General features: G+C 35.5%; 1 protein-coding gene across 2 annotated transcripts in view; it reads left to right on the forward strand.

Annotated features, from left to right (window-relative positions):
- ESF1 (ESF1 nucleolar pre-rRNA processing protein homolog) overlaps positions 1-25,233 on the forward strand; it is an 86,609-nt gene that overhangs the window by 4,502 nt on the left and 56,874 nt on the right. For both annotated transcript variants that reach the window (XM_037811843.1, XM_037811844.1), the window contains 6 exons: positions 2,202-2,569; positions 3,184-3,297; positions 5,372-5,472; positions 6,469-6,621; positions 17,271-17,385; positions 19,043-19,190. In XM_037811843.1, coding sequence (XP_037667771.1) covers positions 2,202-2,569; positions 3,184-3,297; positions 5,372-5,472; positions 6,469-6,621; positions 17,271-17,385; positions 19,043-19,190 — 999 coding nt within the window. The remainder of the gene's footprint in view (positions 1-2,201; positions 2,570-3,183; positions 3,298-5,371; positions 5,473-6,468; positions 6,622-17,270; positions 17,386-19,042; positions 19,191-25,233) is intronic.

Genomic DNA, 25,233 nt, shown 5'->3' on the forward strand with positions numbered 1-25,233 from the left:
TGTGTTTATTCAACATCTTAGAAAATCATATCATGTTTGTGACTTCAGGGATATTGTATAGAACAAAGCTGAGTTTTTAAACATTTTTAAAAATAAAAATATGAGTGATGTGGAAATATCATGGACTTGATATGATAATGATTGACACTTGAGAAATAGGGTAGTACCGTAAAGACTGGGTCCCTAAGGTGTTATATCTGTGTATTATGGTGCTTAAAAGTAAATTCTTCTGCTTACCTCACAGTAATTCTTTCACTGTTGTGGTATTAGTAGTTTTCTGATCCCATATTCAGAACTTATGAATGCCTTCTCTTGTGTTTTTCACATCTACTAACTAGTTACTTTTATTATGTCCCACTCCCTTATGCTACTAAAATAAAAGCCTATTTCCTACTTTTCCATGTGACAAAACTCCTTTATGTTCAATTAATCTCAGGGAAAATAGCATCTTTGTTTCTCTTTCTGTGGTCCCCTGGTGTTTTAGACCATAGATTTATAAATCAATAAATAATTTCCTTTTGTTTATGAGTCCCTCCAGGACATGAGATCATTTTGCAAATCACCTTCCTTTTCCTTTCTTCTAGTTCAATGCTTTGTACATAGTAGATATTCAATAAATATTTGATCAATAAATTATTATAGGATTGTAGGAACAAAAGAAGCAAAGTCTTAAACCTTTAAAATTTTCTTTACTTCTCCAAGCTTAGATCCTGTGAATAAACAGAAATATAAGTTCCATCTTAAAGATGAATAAAATGTATAAGATAAGATACACACAGAGTAGATGGGAGCATTTGGTTGCTTTAGAAACAGGAAGTGAGCCCATTTTGGAGTGTTAGGGCTAAAAACAAAATAAGTAAAAACAATGTTTCACTTTTAGTTACCATGTTATTTAGTTACAAAGTTCAGGAGTTAGAACTTTACAGACATTACTTATCTCATTTTATAGGTTATCTCTTCCACATCATAGCTTCTGTTGCCAACTACTCTTGAATGACTCAGATTTTATCTCCAGCCCCAACTTCTCTGAGCTGTAGACTCATAACCAACTCTTTCTTGATATCTTCTCTTAGTGGATTCAGGGGCACCTCAAATTAAACAAACATGTCTAAAACTGAACTTGTGATTCTCCTTCTAACAAACTGGTTCTCTTCCAGTGTCTGCCTATTTATCTATGTCTGTCTGTCTGTCTGTCTACCTGTCATCTCTCTATGCCAGCCAAGAAGCTAGTAGTCATCCTTGACTTTCAAAACTCCCATTACTGATTGCTATTAGTTTTACTTCATGACTCTAAAATCCATTCACTTCTCTACATCTCCACTGCCACCAACTTAGCGCTACCTTGATTTCTTGCTTGGAGTGCTGTATTACCCTTCTGATTGATCTCTTCACATCTACTCTTGACTTCCTCCAGTCAGTTTTCAACAATGGAGTCGAAGTGATCTCTTCAGTACACATATCTGATAATATTCCTCCTTCTGAAAACATGTCAGTGACTTCCCGTTGCTCTCATGAAAGTCCAAAACTCTCCACATGATTTTTTTGGATAATGTAGCCCCTACCTACCTTTCAGCTTTGTTTCTTACTTGATTCCTTGCTTTTTATGAAATCCAGATGTGCTTGCCAAGCTTTTTCCTATCAGCAGAGCTTTACAAATGCTTTTCTTGCTGTTTGGAACCAATTTCCCTCTTCTGTTAGTCTAACTTTGACAACTCAACTCCTCCTCATCCTCCAAGAAGTAGCTCAGCTATCACTTGGAGACCCCTATTATATGCTCTCATAGCACAGCACCATATACCATTCCTTCTTGGCACTTATCCTAGTAACTTCATTTTTGTGTGTGTATTGATTTGATTGATTTTATTTGGTTGATATCTCGATACTAGACCAAAAGTTCACAGAGGGTACTGATTGCTTCTCTTTTACCTACCACTGTATATTGACTGCATAGCAAGTACTCCATAAATACTTCTTGAGTGAAGGTATGGAACTACTTGCATGATCTGGGTATATGTTAAAATTTCTATTAAATAACTTGGCTAGGCATGAATTTTGCTGGATTATATTTTCATTTAGTCTGTTTCAAAGAAATAATATTTTTGCTGGGTTTGATGTCAAAATAATTTGGATTCTATTTTAATTAAACACTGAATTAGTGTTTGCATTTCCTTGGTTTTTCCCTCTTTTATCCTTTTTTGCAGTGGTTCCTCTCATAATGGAAGGAGACAGTGAGGAAAACACAACAGATGGTGAAACGTTTGATAAAGATGCTCCGGAGAAAGGTTCAGAAAGTGCTAGTGAAATGGAAGATGATGAAGACTCTGAAGATGAAATAGAGGTTGGTAGCACTTCAGATGATGATGGCGACAATGAAGATGAAGATGAGGAAGATGAGGAGGATGAGGAGGATGAAGATGAAAGTGACAGTGGCCCTGACCTTGCTAGGGGTAAAGGAAATATAGAAACTAGTTCTGAAGATGAAGAAGATATGGCAGATTTACTTCCAGAGGAATCCGGTTTTGAGCATGCTTGGAGAGAGTTAGATAAAGATGCTCCTCGGGCTGACGAGGTAACCTTTTCAATAAAGTTGTGAAGAACACAGTACAGTTAGCTTTTATGGGTGGTAGGATTGATGTCATTAAATTAGGTGGGAAAAACTTTGTTGGTAAATAATTCTCTTAATGATAATTATGATTAGAATGTCTTGTTTTGGAACATATCTGTATTAAAGTAGAATTTGTCCAAACAGAAGGGAGAAGTTCTACCTAAGTAAAAATCACATGCAATTTTTAGAAAATAATTGTTTTAGCTGGTAGTTTATATTTCTGTTCCTACTATATGTATTAGAAATGCTGCAGGGTAACAACATACTCAACTTCTCTACTCATGCATGGTGGCAAAATGGATTTTTAAACTTCATAGGTAAGAAATTAGTTCATGGTCATGTCCTCATTCAACAACTAAGAACCAAAGTAAGAGAAAGTGCTTATCTGTTGATGATTTTACTGTCATTTGACTCATTTGAAGTTCTCTTTGACATACTTCTTATTCCTTTGACACTTAGATATTTACTTATAATTTCAGTGTTTGGAAAAAAGAGGACATTTCATTTTTAGTATCTTTGTTTTTCAAGCATTGGGAATGATATAGGTTATGTAATATATAATTTTTCTCGTTTTTCAGATTACACGTCGATTAGCAGTTTGCAACATGGACTGGGATAGACTAAAGGCAAAAGATTTGCTGGCTCTGTTTAATTCATTTAAACCTAAAGGGGGTGTTATATTTTCTGTAAAGGTGAGAATTAATTTCATTTTGATGTATTTCTTAGCATTGTAACTTAAATCCGATTTTGTAAGTCTATAAGCTTTCCTTTTAAGGAAATAATCTGGTAATTGTCCGGTACATTTGGGCATGAAACTGAAATAACAGGGATAAATGTTAGAAAGGAAGAGGTAAAATTATTATTATTATTGATGAGTTATATGAATGTTAACTTAGAAAAGCCAAAGAAATCAGTTGAAAATCTACCATAACATAACTTCAATACAGGAATAAAAAGTATTAAAAATAATATATAACATTCCTCATTGCCAGTATTAGCCAAGTAACAAAAAAAATCCTATTTACACTAGCAACAAAAACATAAAATCCTTAGGAATTACCTTAATAAATATATATGACCCATATCAAGTAAACTGTAACCCTTGGTAAGTTTGAAGAACTAACATAAATTTTGAGACATACCATATTTCTAGAAAGCCGGGGAAATGGTTAGGAATCAAGACTGGGTTATGACAGACCTGGGTTCAAATCTTGGTTCTGAGGTGTGCTATGTGATCTTGCATACTTTATTAAGTAGTCTTTCAAATGTATCTTCTCATCTGACAAGTTGCTATAGCAATAGTACTTCTTAGGATAGTTGTAGGGATTAAGCAAAAAGGAACTCACTGAGTATTTAGTACAGTGCCTGAAACAGTTCTCAATTATTATTCTGTTTAAATACTTAAAGATGTCAATTCTACACTTTTAGTGTAGTTTCCAGTCAAAAATTCCAGTTCAAGTGAATGTTAAAAAAAAAAAAAAAAAAGATACCTGTAATCATCTAAAAGAATAAACACTTGAAAATAACTGATAAAGTTTTGAAAAATCATACCAGTATAACAGGACTCCCCCTACCAATTACAATATCTGAACATTTTATGATACTACAATAGTTAACACATATTGGTAAAAATAGAGGTACAAATGTATGGAAAGGAATAGGTAGCCAGAAAGAGTTTATATTATAATTTAGATCAAAATAAGCTGCTTATTGGTATTAGGATAAGTGTACAAGTCTTAGGACAGAGAACTTAGTTCAGATCCTCACTTCATAATGACCCCAAATAAACTCCAGATGAAGTAAGAAAGCAAAAGAATTATAAAATTCAAACCACAGAAACAGAATAAAACAATTTTATGTTTGTTAAATCTTATGTTTCAGAAGATGGATAGTAGGAATTCCTAGACTTAGAAAAGACAAAAAACTATAAGAAAGGATCAACATCTGTGAACTTCCTCTATATTTAGAACTTCTACATTAGTTTTATATATATATATATATATATATATATATACACACACACACACACAAATCAGTAAGAAAAACTTGGATGCTTTAGTTGGTAAATTACATATTTCATACAACTCAAAAATGTGTTAGTTAACAAATGTAGATTAAGCCCATTAGTATCAAAACTATGCAAATTAGTGCGGTTATAGTTCTTGACTCTCAAAGTAGCCAAGTTAAAATATCAGATACTGGTAAGGGTGAATCCTTTTTCTTATTCCAAGACTACTTCTAATTTTATATGATAAAATTGTCATCGGTTCTGCTCTTTTTTCTATATAAGGAATTTATTTTAAAGAAAGCATTGGGTAAATGGTGTGACTTGAGATAAGTTGAGCATTACAAAATCATTTTTCTTCATTATCCATGTTTTATGTATTTTTAAAATCATTTTTGTATATTTCATGTAAACTGTTTAATCCAGTCATTTTTCATGTGTGTTTATATTCAGTGTTCCCTGAGCCTGGAATCTTCTTTTGCTTTTCTAAATTTTTCCCTTGGATCCCAGAACCATCTTGTCCAGCTGATAGGTGGAGGAAATATTAGCTGATAGATGCTGCTAAGCCCAGCATCTCTTACTTTTCTAGTCAAAGGACTTTATTTTTAAATTCCTCAGGGTGTGTTAGCTTCCTCTAATGAATCATCTTTGCTGTTTTCATTGAGTCCACTTGTGATTTTGATGGTTCCAGACCTTGATAGACTTTGATAGTGTATGAAAACGAATGTATGATATACATTGATTTTATTTTTTGTGTTTAGATTTATCCTTCGGAGTTTGGAAAGGAGAGGATGAAGGAAGAGCAAGTTCAAGGACCAGTAGAATTATTAAGCATTCCTGAAGATGCCCCTGAAAAGGACTGGTATTAAGTCATTAAAATAAAACTAAGCCCTATAAATTCATTTCACTAATTCATTCTGTTCATTTTAATAGTTAGGAACTAAAGTTTGCACTTTGCCATTCATAGTTAAAACAGGTTGCTAAGCAGATCAAAGTCTGTCAGAAGTGACAGACAATAACATTTTGTTTGTATATTTATATTTGTACATTCATAAAAATAATTACTGCAGTTTTGGAAAACATTTCATTATTAAACTGATTTATTCTCAGCTTCTTTATTCTGAATTAATAAGTTTTCCTTTTTTTCTGGAATGTTGCTTTCCATATAAGTGGCATTGAGACTTTGTTTACTTTCAAATTATATAATTTTTCATATTTTTAGGATTAAATAGAAAAATTTTTTAAAATGATAGAAAGTTCATCTTCGTAATGCAGTAGAGAAATAATTTTAAGGAATTTTTTAAACCACTAGGTGGAGCTATACATATACTTTATAATTAAATGGATTGGTGACAGGAGAAGGCAGATGAAGACCTTTAAAGAATTGTGGTTAAATGAAGTTAAACTTAACCCATTTTGGCTTGACAGCACCTGAATCTGGAGCAAACATTTGCAAGATCAGGAATTTCTTTGTAATTAGAAGTAATGCTTTTTAGCATATTTTATAATATAGTGATCCTGTCTAGTGGTTTTACTTGAGAAGGCACTATGTGGTAGTCAAAACAAGAAAACAAACAACAAAAAACAACAAAGCAGCTGTTCTAAGAAATAAAATGTAATTCTCACATTCTCCTTTTCTAGACACCACATTCCAGTCAAAATATCTAAAGTCTGTACCTTGTCAGAATAATAAATTGAGTATTTAGTGCTCAGAAAAGCAAAGTCAGGAAGAAAAGATGGCTTGGAATTAAGACCAACTTAAAATAGATTTGTCTTGAAACAATTACACTTATTTTTCTAAGGGGAAATAGTTTGTTGCAGTTCCTGATAAGTACGCTTATTGTTTTCTCTCCTTTAGGGCCTCTAGAGAAAAATTGAGAGATTATCAGTTCAAGCGACTGAAGTACTATTATGCAGTAGTAGACTGTGATTCTCCTGAAACAGCCAGTAAAATTTATGAGGATTGTGATGGCCTGGAATTCGAAAGTAGTTGTTCTTTCATAGATCTAAGGTAATCCAATGTGTGTTTTGCCATTTTAATCTTGTAGCACCATGTGATTATTAGAAGCAAAATATTGGAACTGGTCATGCTCCCTATTGTTTCATATTCTGAAGGGATTTTTTTTTGCTTTTGGATGAACTCTGTCCTATGGAACATCACTCGTAACGAAAACTGGAATGAGAAAGGTGACAGTGTTGTGTATGAGTCAGCCCCGCATTTATGTCCTTTTAAACATGTCAGCTATGATTTTGCGATGATGGGTTGTATGCAGTGAAACTTCTTTCCAGCTCTTTTAGAGCTAGGAGCCAGGTAAAGTAGTTTTGTAAAAAGTGTTGGAGTAGGGACAGAGGAATTTGCTAATTACATTGATGATCCTCTAGATCTGTTCTGTCCAATGCAGTAGCCATGAGCCTCGTCTATTTTCATTTTATTTAATTAAAAATTTAAAATTCAGTTCCTTCATCGCATTACAGATATTTCAAGTACTCAGTGGCTAAATGTTGGGCGGAGCAGATACACAACATTGCCATTATCACAGCATGTTCTGTTGGGCAGGCTGCTGTGAATGCTACCTCAGTAAATAGTGTTGCTTGCATTCAGACTTGGGTGTTATTTTCTCCACGTGCATAGGCTTCACTGAAGCAGAGCTGAAAAACCTTAGCTGGTTGTGAATGTCAAGTGTAAGGAAACAGAAAGCTGAACTACTATACCATTTTATTATTAGTCTAGTCTTTTGAACCCAGTAAACCATTCTACTGTGACACTTTCAATAGAAATCACTTCTTTGGATCTCAGGTTTGTCAGAGACTTTGTTCTCAAAACGAAGTATTTCTGAAAAAGATGCGTTATTTCATAGTCAGTGGCTTTCATGTTTCAAAGACATGCAGAGTGGTTAAATAAAAAAAAAGAAAAAACTTTGTTTAATGTCCATTTGGGGCAAGATTTTAACATGCTTATATGTATACAGCAAGAATGGCATGATCTCATCAGACAAGCTATTTCCTTCTCTGTTAACCATTTCAGTAGGAGGTACATGTTTTGAATGTTCAAATAGTAGTTGCCAAACATTTGTTAGAATGTCCAGCACTTTGGGCATTTTGAATTCATGTTAGCTTGTTCTTTTCAGAATTGTTTTGTTCTCTTCTGTTTCCTTTTTGGGACATTGCCATGCAATTTTAGAATAAGCTCTAGTTGAAGAAAGTGGCAGCACCTAGAAAATAAGGTCAGTGACCATAGAAAAAAATTTATATCCCCTCATGTATTTTGTCATACATTATATCAGAAAAAAAAAAAATTGAATTTTCTGCAGCCACCCAGTTGTCTAAGGAAACTTTTTATCATGTGTCCAAGTATACAAAAATATGCAAATTAATAACATTTGAAATGATCGCTCAGGTGTTTTTTATGTGTTATTAATTAATTAATTTTTTATTGCCTTTTATTTTCCCATTCCCTACCTTAAGAATTATCAGACAATTGGTGATGGCTAATTTGCATGTAACAATTAGTTATTTGCAAGACAAAAATTGTAAGATAATAAGATTTTTTTTTTTTTTTAATTCAGTTTTATTGAAATATATTCACAAACCATACAGTCATCCATGGTATACAATCAACTGTTCACAGTATGATCATATGGTTATGCGTTCATCACCACAATCTATTTCTGAACATTTTCCTTACATCAGAAAGAATCAGAATAAGAATAAAAAATAAAAGTGAGAAGAGAATACCCAAACCATCCCCCCATCCCACCCTATTTGTCATTTAGTTTTTACTCCCATTTTTCTACTGATTTTTTTTCAATTTTTTAACTTTGTTTATCAAAAAATTAAAAACAAACAGGCAAACAACAACCAAAAAAACCCTACAACATTTCAAACAAAGCAATGGATTAAGGAAAACAAATAAACTAAAATAATTACTTTGCTTCCAATATGTTCCTACCATACCCCAAGAAAATTAATAAACCATGTCCAAACAGAGGAGTAAGAAAAACAAATAATCTAAAATAACTACATTGCTTCCAACATGTTCCTACCATACCCCAAGAAAATTAACAACCCCTAAGAAAACAAAGGAATAAGAGAAAAAAAAACCTAAAATAACTCTATTGCTTCCAACATGATCTTACTATATCCAAGAAAGTTTACAAACCATAATCATTCCTGAGCATTCCCATAACATTGAGATTACCCTCCATAGTTTATCTGTTCTTATTAGATTATCATTCCCTCTCCACTAATTGGTATCTCTAGGTCCCCTACATTCTACAGTATAAAACATTGTACATTTTTCACAGAATTCACATTAGTGGTAACATACAATATGTCTCTTTTTGTGCCTGGCTTATTTTGCTCAGCATTATGTCTTTTTTTTTTTTTTTTTTTATTTAATCTTCATTTTATTGAGATATATTCATATACCACGCAGTCATACAAAACAAATCGTACTTTCCATTGTTCACAGTAGCATTACATAGTTGTACATTCATCACCCAAATCAATCCCTGACACCTTCATTAGCACACACACAAGAATAACAAGAATAATAATTAGAGTGAAAAAGAGCAATTGAAGTAAAAAAGAACACTGGGTACCTTTGTCTGTTTGTTTCCTTCCCCTACTTTTCTACACATCCATCCATAAACTAGACAAAGTGGAGTTTGGTCCTTATGGCATTCCCAATCCCACTGTCACCCCTCATAAGCTACATTTTTATACAACTGTCTTCGAGATTCATGGGTTCTGGGTTGTAGTTTAATAGTTTCAGGTATCCACCACCAGCTACCCCAATTCTTTAGAACCTAAAAAAGGTTGTCTAAAGTGTGCGTAAGAGTGCCCACCAAAGTGATCTCTCGGCTCGTTTTGGAATCTCTCTGCCACTGAAGCTTATTTCATTTCCTTTCACATCCCCCTTTTGGTCAAGAAGATGTTCTCCATCCCACGATGCCGGGTCTACATTCCTCCCCGGGAGTCATATTCCACGTTGCCAGGGAGATTCACTTCCCTGGGTGTCTGATCCCACGTAGCGGGGAGGGCAGTGATTTCACCTTTCAAGTTGGCTTAGCCCGAGAGAGAGGGCCACATCTGAGCAACAAAGAGGCATTCAGGAGGAGACTCTTAGGCACAAATACAGGGAGGCCTAGCCTCTCCTTTGCAGCAACCGTCTTCCCAAGGGTAAAACCTGTGGTAGAGGGCTCAACCCATCAAACCACCAGTCCCCTATGTCTGTGGTCATGTTAGCAACCATGGAGGTGGGGTAGGCCAATACCCCTGCATTCTCCACAGGCTCCTCAAGGGGGCACTGCATCTTTTTTTTTTTTCCTTTTTTTTTTTTTAACTTTCCCTTCTTTTTTAAATCAACTGTATGAAAAAAAAGTTAAAAAGAAAACAAACATACAATAAAAGAACATTTTAAAGAGACCATAACAAGGGAGTAAGAAAAAGACAACTAACCTAAGATAACTGCTTAACTTCCAACATGTTCCTACTTTACCCCAAGAAAGTTACCTAATATAGCAACATTTCTGTGAACTTGCTCCTACTATATCCATCAGAAATTAACAGACCATAGTCATTCCTGGGCATCCCCAGAACGTTAAATAGCTTATCTGTTCTTCTTGGATTATTGTTCCCCCTTCCTTAATTGCTCTCAATTGCTAGTTCCCCTACATTCTACATTATAAGCCATTTGTTTTATATTTTTCAAAGTTCACATTAGTGGTAGCATATAATATTTTTCTTTTTGTGCCTGGCTTATTTCGCTTAGCATTACGTCTTCAAGGTTCATCCATGTTGTCACATGTTTGACGAGATCATTCCTTCTTACTGCCGCGTAGTATTCCATCATGTGTATATACCACATTTTATTTATCCACTCATCTGTTGAAGGACATTTGGGTTGTTTCCATCTTTTGGCAATTGTGAATAATGCTGCTATGAACATTGGCGTGCAGATATCTGTTCGTGTCACTGCTTTCCGATCTTCCGGGTATATACTGAGAAGTGCAATCGCTGGGTCGAATAGTAAGTCTATATCTAGTTTTCTAAGGAACTGCCAGACTGACTTCCAGAGTGGCTGAACCATTATACAGTCCCACCAACAATGAATAAGAGTTCCAATTTCTCCACATCCCCTCCAGCATTTGTAGTTTCCTGTTTGTTTAATGGCAGCCATTCTAACCGGTGTTAGATGGTATCTCATTGTGGTCTTAATTTGCATCTCTCTAATAGCTAGTGAAGCTGAACATTTTTTCATGTGTTTCTTGGCCATTTGTATTTCCTCTTCAGAGAACTGTCTTTTCATATCTTTTGCCCATTTTATAATTGGGCTGTCTGTACTATTGTCATTGAGTTGTAGGATTTCTTTATATATGCAAGATATCAGTCTTTTGTCAGATACATGGTTTCCAAAAATTTTTTCCCATTGAGTTGGCTGCCTCTTTACCTTTTTGAGAAATTCCTTTCAGGTGCAGAAACTTCTAAGCTTGAGGAGTTCCCATTTATCTATTTTCTCTTTTGTTGCTTGTGCTTTGGGTGTAAAGTCTAGGAAGTGGCCGCCTAATACAAGGTCTTGAAGATGTTTTCCTACATTATCTTCTAGGAGTTTTATGGTACTTTCTTTTATATTGAGATCTTTGATCCATTTTGAGTTAATTTTTGTGTAGGGGGTGAGGTAGGGGTCCTCTTTCATTCTTTTGGATTTAGATATCCAACTCTCCCAGCCCCATTTGTTGAAAAGACCATTATGACTCAGTTCAGTGACTTTGGGGGCCTTATCAAAGATCAGTCGGCCATAGATCTGAGGGTCTATCTCCGAATTCTCAATTCGATTCCATTGATCTATATGTCTATCTTTGTGCCAGTACCATGCTGTTTTGGTATCTGTGGCTTTATAATAAGCTTCAAAGTCAGGGAGTGTAAATCCTCCCACTTCGTTTTTCTTTTTTAGAGTGTCTTTAGCAATTCGAGGCATCTTCCCTTTCCAAATAAATTTGATAACTAGCTTTTCCAAGTCTGCAAAGTAGGTTGTTGGAATTTTGATTGGGATTGCATTGAATCTGTAGATGAGTTTGGGTAGAATTGACATCTTAATGACATTTAGTCTTCCTATCCATGAACATGGCATATTTTTCCATCTTTTAAGGTCCCCTTCTATTTCTTTTAGTAGAGTTATGTACTTTTCTTTGTATAGGTCTTTTCCATCTTTGGTTAAGTTTATTCCTAGGTACTTGATTTTTTTAGTTGCTATTGAAAATGGTATCTTTTTCTTGAGTGTCTCTTCAGTTTGTTCATTTCTAGCATATAGAAACATTACTGACTTATGTGCATTAACCTTGTATCCCGCTACTTTGCTAAATTTGTTTATTAGCTCTAGTAGCTGTATCGTTGATTTCTCAGGGTTTTCTAGATATAAGATCATATCATCTGCAAACAATGACAGTTTTACTTCTTCTTTTCCAATTTGGATGCCTTTTATTTCTTTGTCTTGCCGGATTGCCCTGGCTAGCACTTCCAGCACAGTGTTGAATAACAGTGGTGATAGCGGGCATCCTTGTCTTGTTCCTGATCTTAGAGGGAAGGCTTTCAGTCTCTCTCCATTGAGTACTATGTTGGCTGTGGGTTTTTCATATATGCTCTTTATCATGTTGAGGAAGTTTCCTTCAATTCCTACCTTTTGAAGTGTTTTTATCAAAAAGGGATGTTGAATTTCGTCAAATGCTTTTTCAGCATCTATTGAGATGATCAATTGATTTTTCCCTTTTGACTTGTTAATGTGTTGTAATACATTGATTGATTTTCTTATGTTGAACCATCCTTGCATGCCTGGAATGAACCCCACTTGGTCATGGTGTATGATTTTTTTAATGTGTTTTTGGATTCGATTTGCAAGTACTTTGTTGAGGATTTTTGCGTCTATATTCATTATGGAGATTGGCCGGTAGTTTTCCTTTTTTGTAGCATCTAAGCCTGGTTTTGGTATTAGACTGATGTTAGCTTCATAAAATGAGTTAGGTAGTGTTCCATTTTCTTCAATGTTTTGAAAGAGTTTGAGTAAGATTGGTGTCAGTTCTTTCTGGAAAGTTTGGTAGAATTCCCCTGTGAAGCCATCTGGCCCTGGGCATTTATTTGTGGGAAGATTTTTGATGACTGAGTGGATCTCTTTGCTTGTGATGGGTTGATTGAGGTCTTCTATTTCTTCTCTGGTCAGTCTAGGTTGTTCATATGTTTCCAGGAAATTGTCCATTTCTTCTACATTATCCAGTTTGTTGCCATACAGTTGTTCATAATATCCTCTTATAATTTTTTTAATTTCCTCAGGATCTGCAGTAATGTCACCTTTTTCATTCATTATTTTGTTTATATGGGTCTTCTCTCTTTTTGATTTTGTCAGTCTAGCTAGGGGCTTGTCAATCTTGTTGATCTTCTCAAAGAACCAACTCTTGGTGATATTTATCCTCTCTATTGTTTTTTTGTTCCCTATGTCATTTATTTCTGCTTTAATCCTTGTTATTTCTTTTCTTGTACTTGGTTTAGGATTGGTTTGCTGTTCATTTTCTAGATTCTTCAGTTGATTCATTAGTTCTTTGATTTTGGCTCTTTCTTCCTTTTTAATATATGCGTTTAGTGCTATAAATTTCCCCCTTAGCACTGCTTTTGCTGCATCCCATAGGTTTTGGTATGTTGTGTTCTCATTTTCATTCGTCTCTATATATTTAGGAATTTCTCTTGCTATTTCTTCTTTAACCCACTGATTGTTTAGGAGTGTGTTGTTTAACCTCCAGGTATTTGTGAATTTTCTAAGTCTCTGATGGTTATTGACTTCTTATTGTATTCCATTATGGTCAGAGAATTGCTTTGAATAATTTCAATCTTTTTAAATTTATTGAGGCTTGTTTTATGTCCCAGCATATGATCTATTCTGGAGAAAGTTCCATGAGCACTAGAAAAGTACGTGTATCCTGGTGATTTGGGATGTAATGTCCTGTATATGTCTGTTAAATCTAATTCATTTATCAGATTGTTTAGGTTTTCAATTTCCTTATTGGTCTTCTGTCTGGTTGATCTGTCTATAGGAGAGAGTGATGTGTTGAAGTCTCCCACAATTATTGTGGAAACATCAATTGCTTCCTTTAGTTTTGCCAGTGTTTCTCTCATGTATTTTGTGGCACCTTGGTTGGGTGCATAGATATTTACGATTGTTATTTCTTCTTGCTGAATTGCCCCTTTTATTAGTACGTAGTGGCCTTCTTTGTCTCTCAAAACATCCCTGCATTTGAAGTCTATTTTATCTGAGATTAATATTGCTACACCTGCTTTCTTTTGGCTGTAGCTTGCATGAAATATTTTTTTCCATCCTTTCACTTTCAGTTTCTTTGTGTCCCTGTGTCTAAGATGAGTCTCTTGTATGCAACATATTGATGGTTCATTTTTTTTGATCCATTCTGCGAATCTATATCTTTTAATTGGGGAGTTTAATCCATTTACATTCAACGTTATAACCGTGAAGGCATTTCTTGAATCAGCCATCTTATCCTTTGGTTTATGTTTGTCATATTTTTCCCCTCTGTCTATTAATATCTTTTATTGTACCCATACCGAATCTCTTTAGTACTGAACCTTTCTCCAAGTCTCTCTGTCCTTTCTTTGTTTCTCTGTCTGTAGGGCTCCCTTGAGTATCTCCAGTAGGGCAGGTCTCTTGTTAGCAAATTCTCTCAGCATTTGTTTGTCTGTGAAAAATTTAAGCTCTCCCTCGAATTTGAAGGAGAGCTTTGCTGGATAAAGTATTCTTGGCTGGAAATTTTTCTCACTCAGAATTTTAAATATATCGTGCCACTGCCTTCTTGCCTCCATGGTGGCTGCTGAGTAGTCACTACTTAGTCTTATGCTGTTTCCTTTGTATGTGGTGATTTGCTTTTCTCTTGCTGCTTTCAGAACTTGCTCCTTCTATTCTGTGTTTGATAGTGTGATCAGTATATGTCTCGGAGTGGGTTTATTTGGATTTATTCTATTTGGAGTTCGCTGAGCATTTATGATTTGTGTATTTATGTTGTTTAGAAGATTTGGGAAGTTTTCCCCAACAATTTCTTTGAATACTCTTCCTAGACCTTTACCCTTTTCTTCCCCTTTTGGGACACCAATGAGTCTTATATTTGGACGTTTCATATTATCTATCATATCCCTGAGGTCCATTTCGATTTTTTCAATTTTTTTCCCATTCTTTCTTTTATGCTTTCATTTTCCATTCTGTCATCTTCGAGGTCACTGATTCGTTGTTCAACTTCCCCTAGTCTTGTTCTATGAGTGTCCAGAATCTTTTTAATTTGGTCAACAGTTTCTTTAATTTCCATAAGATCATCCATTTTTTTATTTAGTCTTGCAATGTCGTCTTTATGCTCTTCTGGGGTCTTCTTGATTTCCTTTATCTCCCGTAGTATGGTCTCATTGTTCATCTTTAGTTCTTTGAGTAGCTGCTCTAGGTGCTGTGTCTCTTCTGGTCTTTTGATTTGGGTGCTTGGGCTTGGGTTATCCATATCGTCTGGTTTTTTCATATGCTTTATAATTTTCTGTTGTTTTTGGCCTCGTGGAATTTGCTGAACTTGATAGGGTTCTTTTAGGATTTGTAGACCAATTGAAGTCCTTATCTCTAATTTATCAGATCTACAGCTTCGTGGAGTACACTTTCTCTAACTAACCAGCAGGTGGCGTCCACAAACCACCTGTTCTCCACAAGCCAGTTCTCCCCTGCTTAGCCTTTTTGGTGAGTGGGGGAGTGAGTCTTGTGGGGTCCAATTGGTGTACCAAGCTTGCGTGTGTAGTTGGTGTTGCCTGCCCTGTGTATGGGGCGTGTTTCTGGGCAGTCAGGGAGGAGGGGGTGGCTCTAACAATCAAATCTCCCTGGTGATCCTAGAGTTTTAAAGCTGCTGCAATAATCTAATCCTTCATTTCAGTCCTGCCACAGTTTGTCTCTGCCACTGACCCACAAGTCCTTGGTATTGGCGTATGGCTCCTGAGACTTGCAATTGGGCCCCTGTTCCAGGCCGTGCACCCCGGGTCCTCTGTTGAGGGATGGCTGTGCTATGTCACAGGTGAATGCCGTCCCCCCTGGGCAGTTCTGGGCTGCTGGGCTGTGTAGGGAGGCTCCCAGTCTGCTGAATTGATGGCTGAATGGGGCTTTGTTAATTCACACTGCTCTACCTTCCCAACTCTGGGACAATCAGCTGAGGTTGCAGGGAAGGCTAATGTCCACGCCCTGTTTTGTGGTGTGTGCCTGTTATTTGAAGCACTTCCGTCACACTGGGTTGTCTGGGGCAGTTCTGGGCTATGGGGCTGGCGATGGGCAGGAGTGTTTCCTGTCCACCAGGATGATGGCTGTGAGCGGACACCCCCCTTTTCTTGGGAAGTTGTGGTGTTTAGTGAATTTTCTCAGCCACTGGATTATTGCGTTTTGTCTCAGAGCTCTCCTAGTTCTGCTCTTGACTTGACCTGCCCAAATAGCAAGTCTTTGAAGCTTTCTGTATTGGGCTTCTTAGAGTAATTGTTTTAGAAAAAGAAAAAAGGATTAAAAAAAAAAACAAAACAAAAAAACGGGCCCTCCTTAGAGATCTAATGGGTTATTGAAATGCTAAGAGACAAAGCAACCAGGGCCATTAAGGAAAGGTCCACAGGGCAGAGAGATCAGCTTTTCTTCGGGATTTGCATATGCGCCTCAGGGCCCTTCCCCTTTCTGTGTTCACCAGAACTCCAAAAATCCTCTGCTTTTATTTTGGAGTTTTTCGTGTTGTTTTTTTCTATGCCTGTCTCCTCTCTGCTGGGCTGGCTGCTCTCAGATTCTCTGGTGTCTGGTCTCAGTCTATCTATGGTTGGAGTTTGAATCAGTAGAATGAGTTTCTGATAAGGGCAGCCACTGCAGTTCTCCCTTCTCCTTCCCGGAGCTGACAGCCCCTCCTCCCCCGGGACTGAGCCTGGCAGGGAGGGGGGCGGGTCCCCTGGCCGCAAAAACTTACAGATTTCGCTGATCTCAGCAGTTCCACGTTTTCATGAGTGTTGTATGAAGTATGCCCAAAGTCAGATTGCTCTGTGGTGTCCAGTCCACGCAGTTCCTGGCTTTCTACCTACTTTCCTGGAGGAGTAACTAAAACATACAGCTCACCAGTCTGCCATCTTGCCCCGCCTCTGATAATAAGATTTTATGGTCTTGAGGAATTGATCTTAAACTTACCCATGTTTTCAATGCCATCCATGGGTATGATACTTTACATTCAGGAGACTTATTCATAAATAGTTCTATTTGATTTTTAAAATATCTTATAGCAAGCTAATGACTTTACATCAGGAATCTGGGTTTCTGAAGCATAAGAGGCCCTTATGTGTTTGCACCTAACTCCTATCACTGACTCCTAATCCAGAGTTTCTTAGTAAACAGAGTTCTATCAAATTTAGTGAAATTACTGATTTATAATTCATGAATTTCAGAAATTTGGTGCCAAGATTATTGCTGACATTGTTTGCCTGTTTATTCTACATGTGTGTTCTGCAGAAACTTTTATATGGCACGTGTGTATAAACTACAGCTAATTAGAAGACAATCCAAACTCCATTTGTTTATCACTGCAGCATATGTTTAAATACATTTATTTTATCTTTTCTTCTTAGGTTTATACCAGATGATATTGCTTTTGATGATGAGCCCAAGGACATAGCCTCAGAAGTGGATTTAACAGCATATAAACCAAAATATTTCACATCTGCTGCAATGGGAACGTCTACGGTACTTCTTAACTCTTGAAAATGTGTAGCTTGTCTTTACTGCTTTAGGAAGAGATTTAGAGTGTTATTTACTGATGACATCTTTAGAAATGGAAAGTATTCAAAATTTTAATGTATAGGATACAAGTGTATTTGCATTTATACCTGCAACATCTGTTTGAAGCCATTTTCAGGTATTTGTTAAGCCTGTAATCCTGAATCTTTTACCTGCTGTTGTTTCTTTTTCCTGTTTTATCTTGCCCACACACTCTTGTCCAATCAGGTCCTTTAATAAGTAATATATCACTTAAGAATATCCTAGGGAATAGGAGAGCAGAGGTAGCAAAATTACCTCAAATCACAGTTAAAAACAAAATTAGTGAAAAATTAATATAAAGTATGAATGCATTTTTCTGAAGATATGATCGAAATTGTAAAAACAATATAAGTAGAACAATTCAGGACTCCTTGATGTCACATTAATGCTTAATAAACAATCAAGAGGTTTCTGTCTATTGAAATACTTTGTTACTTAGCTCACTACCTTCACTCTTTTCCCTATAAGCCTTCTACTCGTGGCTTCCTCTTCCTTTCCTTTGTGCACATCGCTGCATTCTTCTCATGAGGGGCTGAGAACAGAGAGAGCACTGCTGCTTCTGCCTCCTCCATGCAGTGATTGGCACTCTGTGGCATTGATTGGTTAATGAGTGCAGTAAAACCCCACCATTATGCAGTAAGTGAGATCCAGGAAATTCAGTTTACATAAAATGTGGGGTCCTGTTATTTTCAAGACTGAAAAAATGACCAGGGCAAGCCTGTGCAGCCAGACAGTCTGGACTTCCTGGGGTCTGATTGCATCATCCACATCTGTGCCAATTCCAGCGGCAGTTTGATGGTTGTCAGCTCAGACTTCATTACAGAATAGGGGTGACTCTGTCCTGTGACTAGCTAGAACTTCTAAGACAGTGGAGGCTATTTTAAGGATCTTTTGGTTAATTCATGTCCATTTTATTGTTCTGATCTGGGGAATTGACCTGAGGGAAAAAAAAAAAAGATGTGGGACCCACCCTGTGACAAAGATAAAACCTCTTTCAGAACCCTCCTCTGACAATGGAGGCTGCATAGAGAACAGGAGGTAATCACCAGACTGGTCATGGTTTAGATGAATTTGTGTTATCTTGGGGTTTACTGTACATCCAACTGATAGATGCCTTTCTCTTGAGTGGTTCTTAATCTTTTTTGGAAAATGGACCCCAATGAAATCGTGTTAAAAACAATGAACTCTTTATATCAGATTTCTTAACAGTTTGTGGACCTCCAGAACTCCAGGTAAAAAATGTTTTCACTGATTCATAATAATGTTAATTTTTTCAACAGTACATTTCTTTTTTTTTTAGCGTAATTAATCCACACACTGATTAATTTTTATACCAGTAATGAAGTACCTTGAATACCACATAGAATTAGAAAGAGGAAGGTATAGGTTAATAGAAAAAATGTTTCTCTTTCCATAAATAGGGCACCAATTAGTAAGCATGTTATTCACATATTTGCTTTAGCATGTCTTAATTTTTCAAACTTGCTGTTGAATATCCAAGCTAACAATATATGTTCTTTAGCAAGTTTGAGTGACATTTCCATTCTTGTTTTGTTACTTTTTGTTTATTCATTGGTGAAAGGTGGAGATCACTTGGGATGAGACTGATCATGAAAGAATTACAACACTCAATAAGAAGTTTAAAAAGGAGGAGCTTTTGGACATGGATTTTCAAGCCTACTTAGCTTCCTCTAGTGAAGATGAAGAGGAGATAGAAGAGGAGCTACAAGGTACTAGATAATCTTTTGGTGCTCCTTGTTTTTTTTTTTTTTTCTCTTCATATCAATATTTATTGATTTTCTTTTTGACAGCTCCATAGAGTGCCATAATATGAAGGGAAATATAATTTATTTAACCACCCACAGTGATAGACATTTAGCTTGTTCCCAAATTTTTGCTCCTATAAACATGTTACAAAGAGCATCTTAGTACACATATTTTTGGAAAAATGTGCATGTATTTTTTAATGCATTTTTAAAATTGTGGACTTTAACATATATACATAAAGTGATAACTTTCAAAGTACAATTTAACAAGTAGTTAGCAAATTTCAAAGAATATCATGGGTCACAGTTTCACAACTTAAGCTATTTCCATTAATTGTAAAAAATTACATGCATTCAGAAAGGTGTAACTTACGAATTATAGCTCAAAAAGCAGTTGTAAAGATAATTTCAAATATTATGTTTACAGTTCCACAGTTTCAGTTCTTTCCTTGTTATGCAATATAGGGTATATACAGAAAGGTGAAGACTTTGAAAGCACAATTCAATGAGTAGCTATAGAGCAAATTTCAAAGGATGTTATAGGTTACAGTTCTACCATGTCATTTAACTCCTTCCAGCTATTCCAACACCCCAGCATCTAAAATATAAATATATGTATTTAAATAAAGTTTCAGTATTTATAGACCTTTGTTAAATCTTACCTTGTCTATTGCTACCCCTTCCTCTTACTTAATCTCTTTCTCCATCTTCAGGGGTGTCATAGAGTGGGCGCTCTTCATTTTTAGGCATTTAGATGCCGAAATGAGACTTGTTAATTGAAATGCATTTGGGGCCTTAGCTTAAAGGGGGAACCAAATTAATTTTTACTGTCTGTAAAGCATACTCAAATGCACAGTATTATTGTGCAAGTTTGAAATTTTTAAAGTATTTTCTTTAGACTTGTCCTTATTTTTATAGTTACACAAGCTCTTAACTGCTAAAATACTTTATATCCCTCCCTTTTTTTAAGTATGTGTGTGCTTCTTCTGGATTGATGGAATATTTTTTACATTCCATTGTACCTCTTTAACTTGGAAAATAGACTCTCTGTTTCTGTTCTTTAGTTATTATCCTAGAAGTTATAGTTTGCATCCTTAACTTATTAAAGTCTAATGGAAATTAATATTTTTACCCTCCTGGACAATACAATCTCAGAACAACTTACGTGCTATTGGGTATTATAATTCTAACTATTTAATGTTTCTATTTTATTCTCCCCTTTATTTTGATTTACCCACATTTTCCCTACTTTTTTTTTCTTTTTTTAAGTGAAATTTTATTGAGATATATTCACATAACATACAGTCCTTCAAAGTGTACAATCAGTTGTTCATAGAATCATCATATAGTTGTGCATTCATCACCACAATCTTTGAACATTTTCATTCTCCAAAAGATAAAATAAAAATTAGAATAGAAAAGAACATCCAAAACATCCATTCCCCTCTTCCCCCTGTTGTTCATTTACTTTTTTTTCCATACTCATTCATTGTATTTTTTAACTTTATCAAAAAATTAAAAACAAACAATAAAAAAGCATTTCAAACAAAACCAAAACAAAGACCCCAAGATAATAAAGACTATAACCCAACAAAGAAATAAGAAAAATAAATACCCTAAAATAACTACATTTCTGCAGACTTGTTCCTACCGTACTCCCCAGAAATTAACAAACCATAGTCGTTCCTGAGCATTTCCATAACATTAAGTTTACACTCCATAACTCATCTGTTCTTATTAGATTATTGTTCCCCCTTCACTATTTGCTGTCATTGCTGTCCCCTACATTCTACAACATGAACCATTTATTATACATTTCTCACAGTGTTCACGTTAGTGGTAACATACAATCTCTTTTTTTGTGCATGGCTTATTTTGCTCAGCATTATGTCTTCAGGGTTCATCCATGTTGTCATATGTTTCACGGCCTCTTTCCTTCTAACTGCCGTGTAGTATTCCATCGTGTGTATATACCACATTTTGTTTATCCACTCATCTGTTGAAGGACATTTGGATTGTTTCCATCTCTTGGCAATTGTGAATAATGCTGCTATGAACATCGGCATGCAGGTATCTGTTCGTGTCACTCTTTCAGATCTTCTGGGTATATACTGAGAAGTGAAATTGCTGGATCGAAGGGTAACTCTATATCTAGTTTTCTAAGGAACTGCCAGGCTGTCTTTCAGAGTGGCTGAACCATTATACAGTCCCACCAACAATGAATAAGAGCTCCAATTTCTCACATCCTCTCCAGCATTTGTAGTTTCCTGTTTGTTTAATGGCAGCCAATCTAATTGGTGTGAGATAATATCTCATTGTAGTTCTAATTTGCATCTCCCTAATAGCTAGTGAAGCTGAACATTTTTTTCATGTGTTTTTTGGCCATTTGTATTTCCTCTTCAGAGAACTGTCTTTTCATATCTTTTGCTTCCCTACTTATTTTACCTTTTTCCTTTTGAAGTCTTATACATCCTGTCTGAGATAATTTTCCTTCTGCCTTAATTACATCCTTGAGAATATCCTGTAGTAAGTGTCCACTGGTCTCAAACTCTCTTTGAGTTTTAGTTTGTCTAAAGATGTCCTATTTTGCCTGCATTTACGAAGGATATTTTCACTGGTAACAAATTTTAGATTGGCAGTCTCTTTGTCTGCCTTAGCTGACATTCTGCTGACTTCTGGCTTCATTATTCTTGAGAAGTCTGCTATCAGTCTAACTTTTTCAGTCTTCTCAAGGTCTGTTTTTTAATTTGACAGCTTTTTTAGTTTTCTCCTCCTCTTTGATCTTTATCTTTTTGCAGCTTTACTGTAATGTAAAGGTTTCTTTTTATTTATTATGCTTGGGGTATGTCAAGCTTCTTGAATTTGTGGAATGGTATCTTTCCTCAGTTTTGGAATATTCCCAGCCATTATCTACTCAGATTTGCTCTCTCCTTTGCTTCTGAAATACCAGTTAAATATATGTTAGATCTTTTCACTGTATTTTCCATGTTGTTGCTCTCCTATATTTTTTATCTCTTATCTCTCTGTGGTGCATTGATTTTTTTCTCCTATCTTTCAGTTCACTAATTCTCTTTTCATCAGTGTTGAACCTGCTAGTAGACATATCCATTGAGTTCTTAATGCTTGTTTTTTTATTTTTCCATTTCTAGAAGTCCTGTGTGGTTATTTTTCAAATTAACAATATCATTTATTATAGTTTTCTACTCACTGCAGATAGTTTCAAGACTCTCTTATGTCCATAAGCAGACTAAGCATGATTTTTTATAGTCTGTGTCTGAAAATTTCAATATTTCAAGTCTTTCCAGGTTGGTTTTTATTATTTCTACAAGATAGTCTGTCTTGTTTACTTGTGTGCCTGGTCAGCTTTGTGTGCTGGTTGTGGTATTGAAAAATTATTTGTAGGAACAATTTGATGTCTTAGATGAGAATGTCTTTTCATCAGAAAGAGTTTTCATTTACTTTGGTCAGTCTGGAACCACTTTACTCCAAGTGTAAGGTTTGAGGTTTCCTGGACTCTACAGGTGGAGCACCTCTGCCTGAAGGCTAGTTTACTTCTGGTTGACCCTTGCATACTGAGAGTATGCCTCTTCTGAGTCCCTTTAACTTCTGTCTTCTTTTGGCCCTGCAAAGCTGCCAGAAACTATAGTTGGGTTTCAAAGCTGTTTTTTTGTGGAGGAGGAAAAGCTCTCTGGACAAAAGAGGTCTCCAATTCTGGGATCATCTCTCTGCTGCTTCTTTCTCCTTGATTTTGGCTTGGTAATTCCTCACTAACTTGTCAATTCTTTGAAGATTTCTTTTATTCTTTTCTTTTCTTCCCTTTTTTTTTAAGAAATCTTTTTGAGGTTTTTTAAAAAAAAATTTAATATTTTATCCAGCTGGATATCCTCAGTGAAAAGGTTGACCTAGACTGCCATTGATAGAAATAGAAGTTCTCGGATATTTTTATCTTTACTTTTGTTTTTAATTTGATGATTGAAATGATTAGTGGTGTATTTTAGATTTTCACATGTTGTTTGCTTAAAATAACTCATTTTTCAAAAAAAACTAAAGCCATAAAACCCCATATTTTCTTCTGTGCTGGATCTGTCCCTGGAAATTTGGTTGCTTCATTATAATTTCATGTCAGTTTTTGATTGATAGTGTCTGCCCAATACCCTGACACTTTCATTCTTCTTATCTAATAGAAAAAAACACAGTCATGCAAAACCATGAGTTAGAGGTTGTTTAGTTTCCTGACTGCTAAAACAAAAACCATGCATTGAGTTGGTTTAAAAAACAGTAATTTATTGGCTTACTGTTTTGAGCCAAAATTGAGGTCTCAGCGAGGTGGTGCTTTCTTTCTCTTGGAAGACAGTGGCATTCTGGAACTGGCTACTGGCGATCCTCGGTCCTTCTAAGGTCCTAATTACAAATGGGTTCACATCTATAGGACCTGGGGTTGGGACCTGAACATGCCTTTTGTGGGAGACATGATTCAGTCCCCAACAGAGGTTTATTTGACAGCAAATAAAGAACCGTAATGTTTAAGCATAGATACAAGTATTTTAAATTGGTAGGAATGATTTTCCTCACTTAAACTTTTAGCTTAAATTTTTTCATTGCTGTCTTTTTGCTTTTACTTTTGTATGAGTATCATCTGATAGTCCAAATTGCAAATTAAATAAATCCTAAAATGTTTTTTAATATTACCACAAGCTCATTAAACCCTGATTTTCTTAGACCATATAATTGGCCTATCAGTTTTTCTTTTAGGCTACTGAAGATATTGCTTCATTTTTCTGAGTTTTTCATAAAACACTGCTCTTGAACTGTGTTCTACACATGGAATGGAAAATCATGTTTAATCATTCTAGTTTCTTTGTGCAGATATCTCATATTTATAAATCCACATAATTGCTTAAGTATTGAAGAGTCTTTGAAAAAGTGTGTGATTTGCAATGGTAGTTATGTTGGGCACAAAAGCTTTCACATTTTTTTAAGGCCTCAGTGACTGTTGCTTATTATATTTTTTTGGCATGTAAAAAATTGAGTGACCATTTTACTTCTCTGCAGGCATAGGACAGCCAGGTTCTTTTACAAATGGTCTTTATGGCCTTTCCCCATAGCTGTGGAGAAAGACATAGTAGTTTCCTATCTACATTTCCTTTTTAGTCCTATGCCTTTATTTAGTGCTTTTTGGAAAATTCTGGATAGTTTTCCTTCACTAGCAGCTTTAAGATAAAGGAAAGAAAGATACATTTCATGTATGCTTGTGAATATTGAGTACAGATTTTGCAAATAGGTTTCTTTGATTGGTTTGGGAGATCTGAACTAGATTTAAAGATAACTGTTGACATTAGGGCAGCTAACATTGTGAAAAAATATAAGCATTCATTTTTCAATACACTCTTGTTAAGAATTTGGGTATGCTGGTTTCAAATCCTGACTTCACGTAGTAAAGTTAGAGAGATTAAGTTTCCTCAGTTCCTTATGCCTTTCTTTCTGTAGCTGTGAAAGGAAAATCATAATAGTACCTGCCTCTTGGCTGAAAATACTGAGATATGTACACAAACTGTTTAGCATATTACTGCTAAAGTATACTAAGTAAGTTTTTTAAAGGGTGCATTTTTTTCCAATATTTTAATTGATTGCAGCTTACTTTACTCTGTAGTTTAGTACCTTTAGTACACACATTAGTATATTTGAATCCTTAGAGTTACTAGATGTTTCTGATGTTGTTTAGAAGAGATCTTCTTACTGCTAGAAGTATTTTTTTATTCCTTAGATAATATTAAGGTTTTCAAAAAGTATTGTCTTTGATTTGAAGAAAACAGACCTACATGAGTTATCCACATTTTAGAGCCTCAGAAAGTAAAATTTTAGTACTGGAAAAATCAATTTCAAGTAGGCCTTCAGAGACTTACCACTAAAATTTCAACCTGGAAGGAGCTTGCTTCTAATTATGTTTTTAGAAGTAAGCTTTTAATAGAAAGAAATACATTGCCATTTTGGTAATTTGTTCCTGATG

Source organism: Choloepus didactylus, chromosome 19, assembly GCF_015220235.1.
Source record: "Choloepus didactylus isolate mChoDid1 chromosome 19, mChoDid1.pri, whole genome shotgun sequence".
NCBI classification, from domain to species: domain Eukaryota; kingdom Metazoa; phylum Chordata; class Mammalia; order Pilosa; family Megalonychidae; genus Choloepus; species Choloepus didactylus.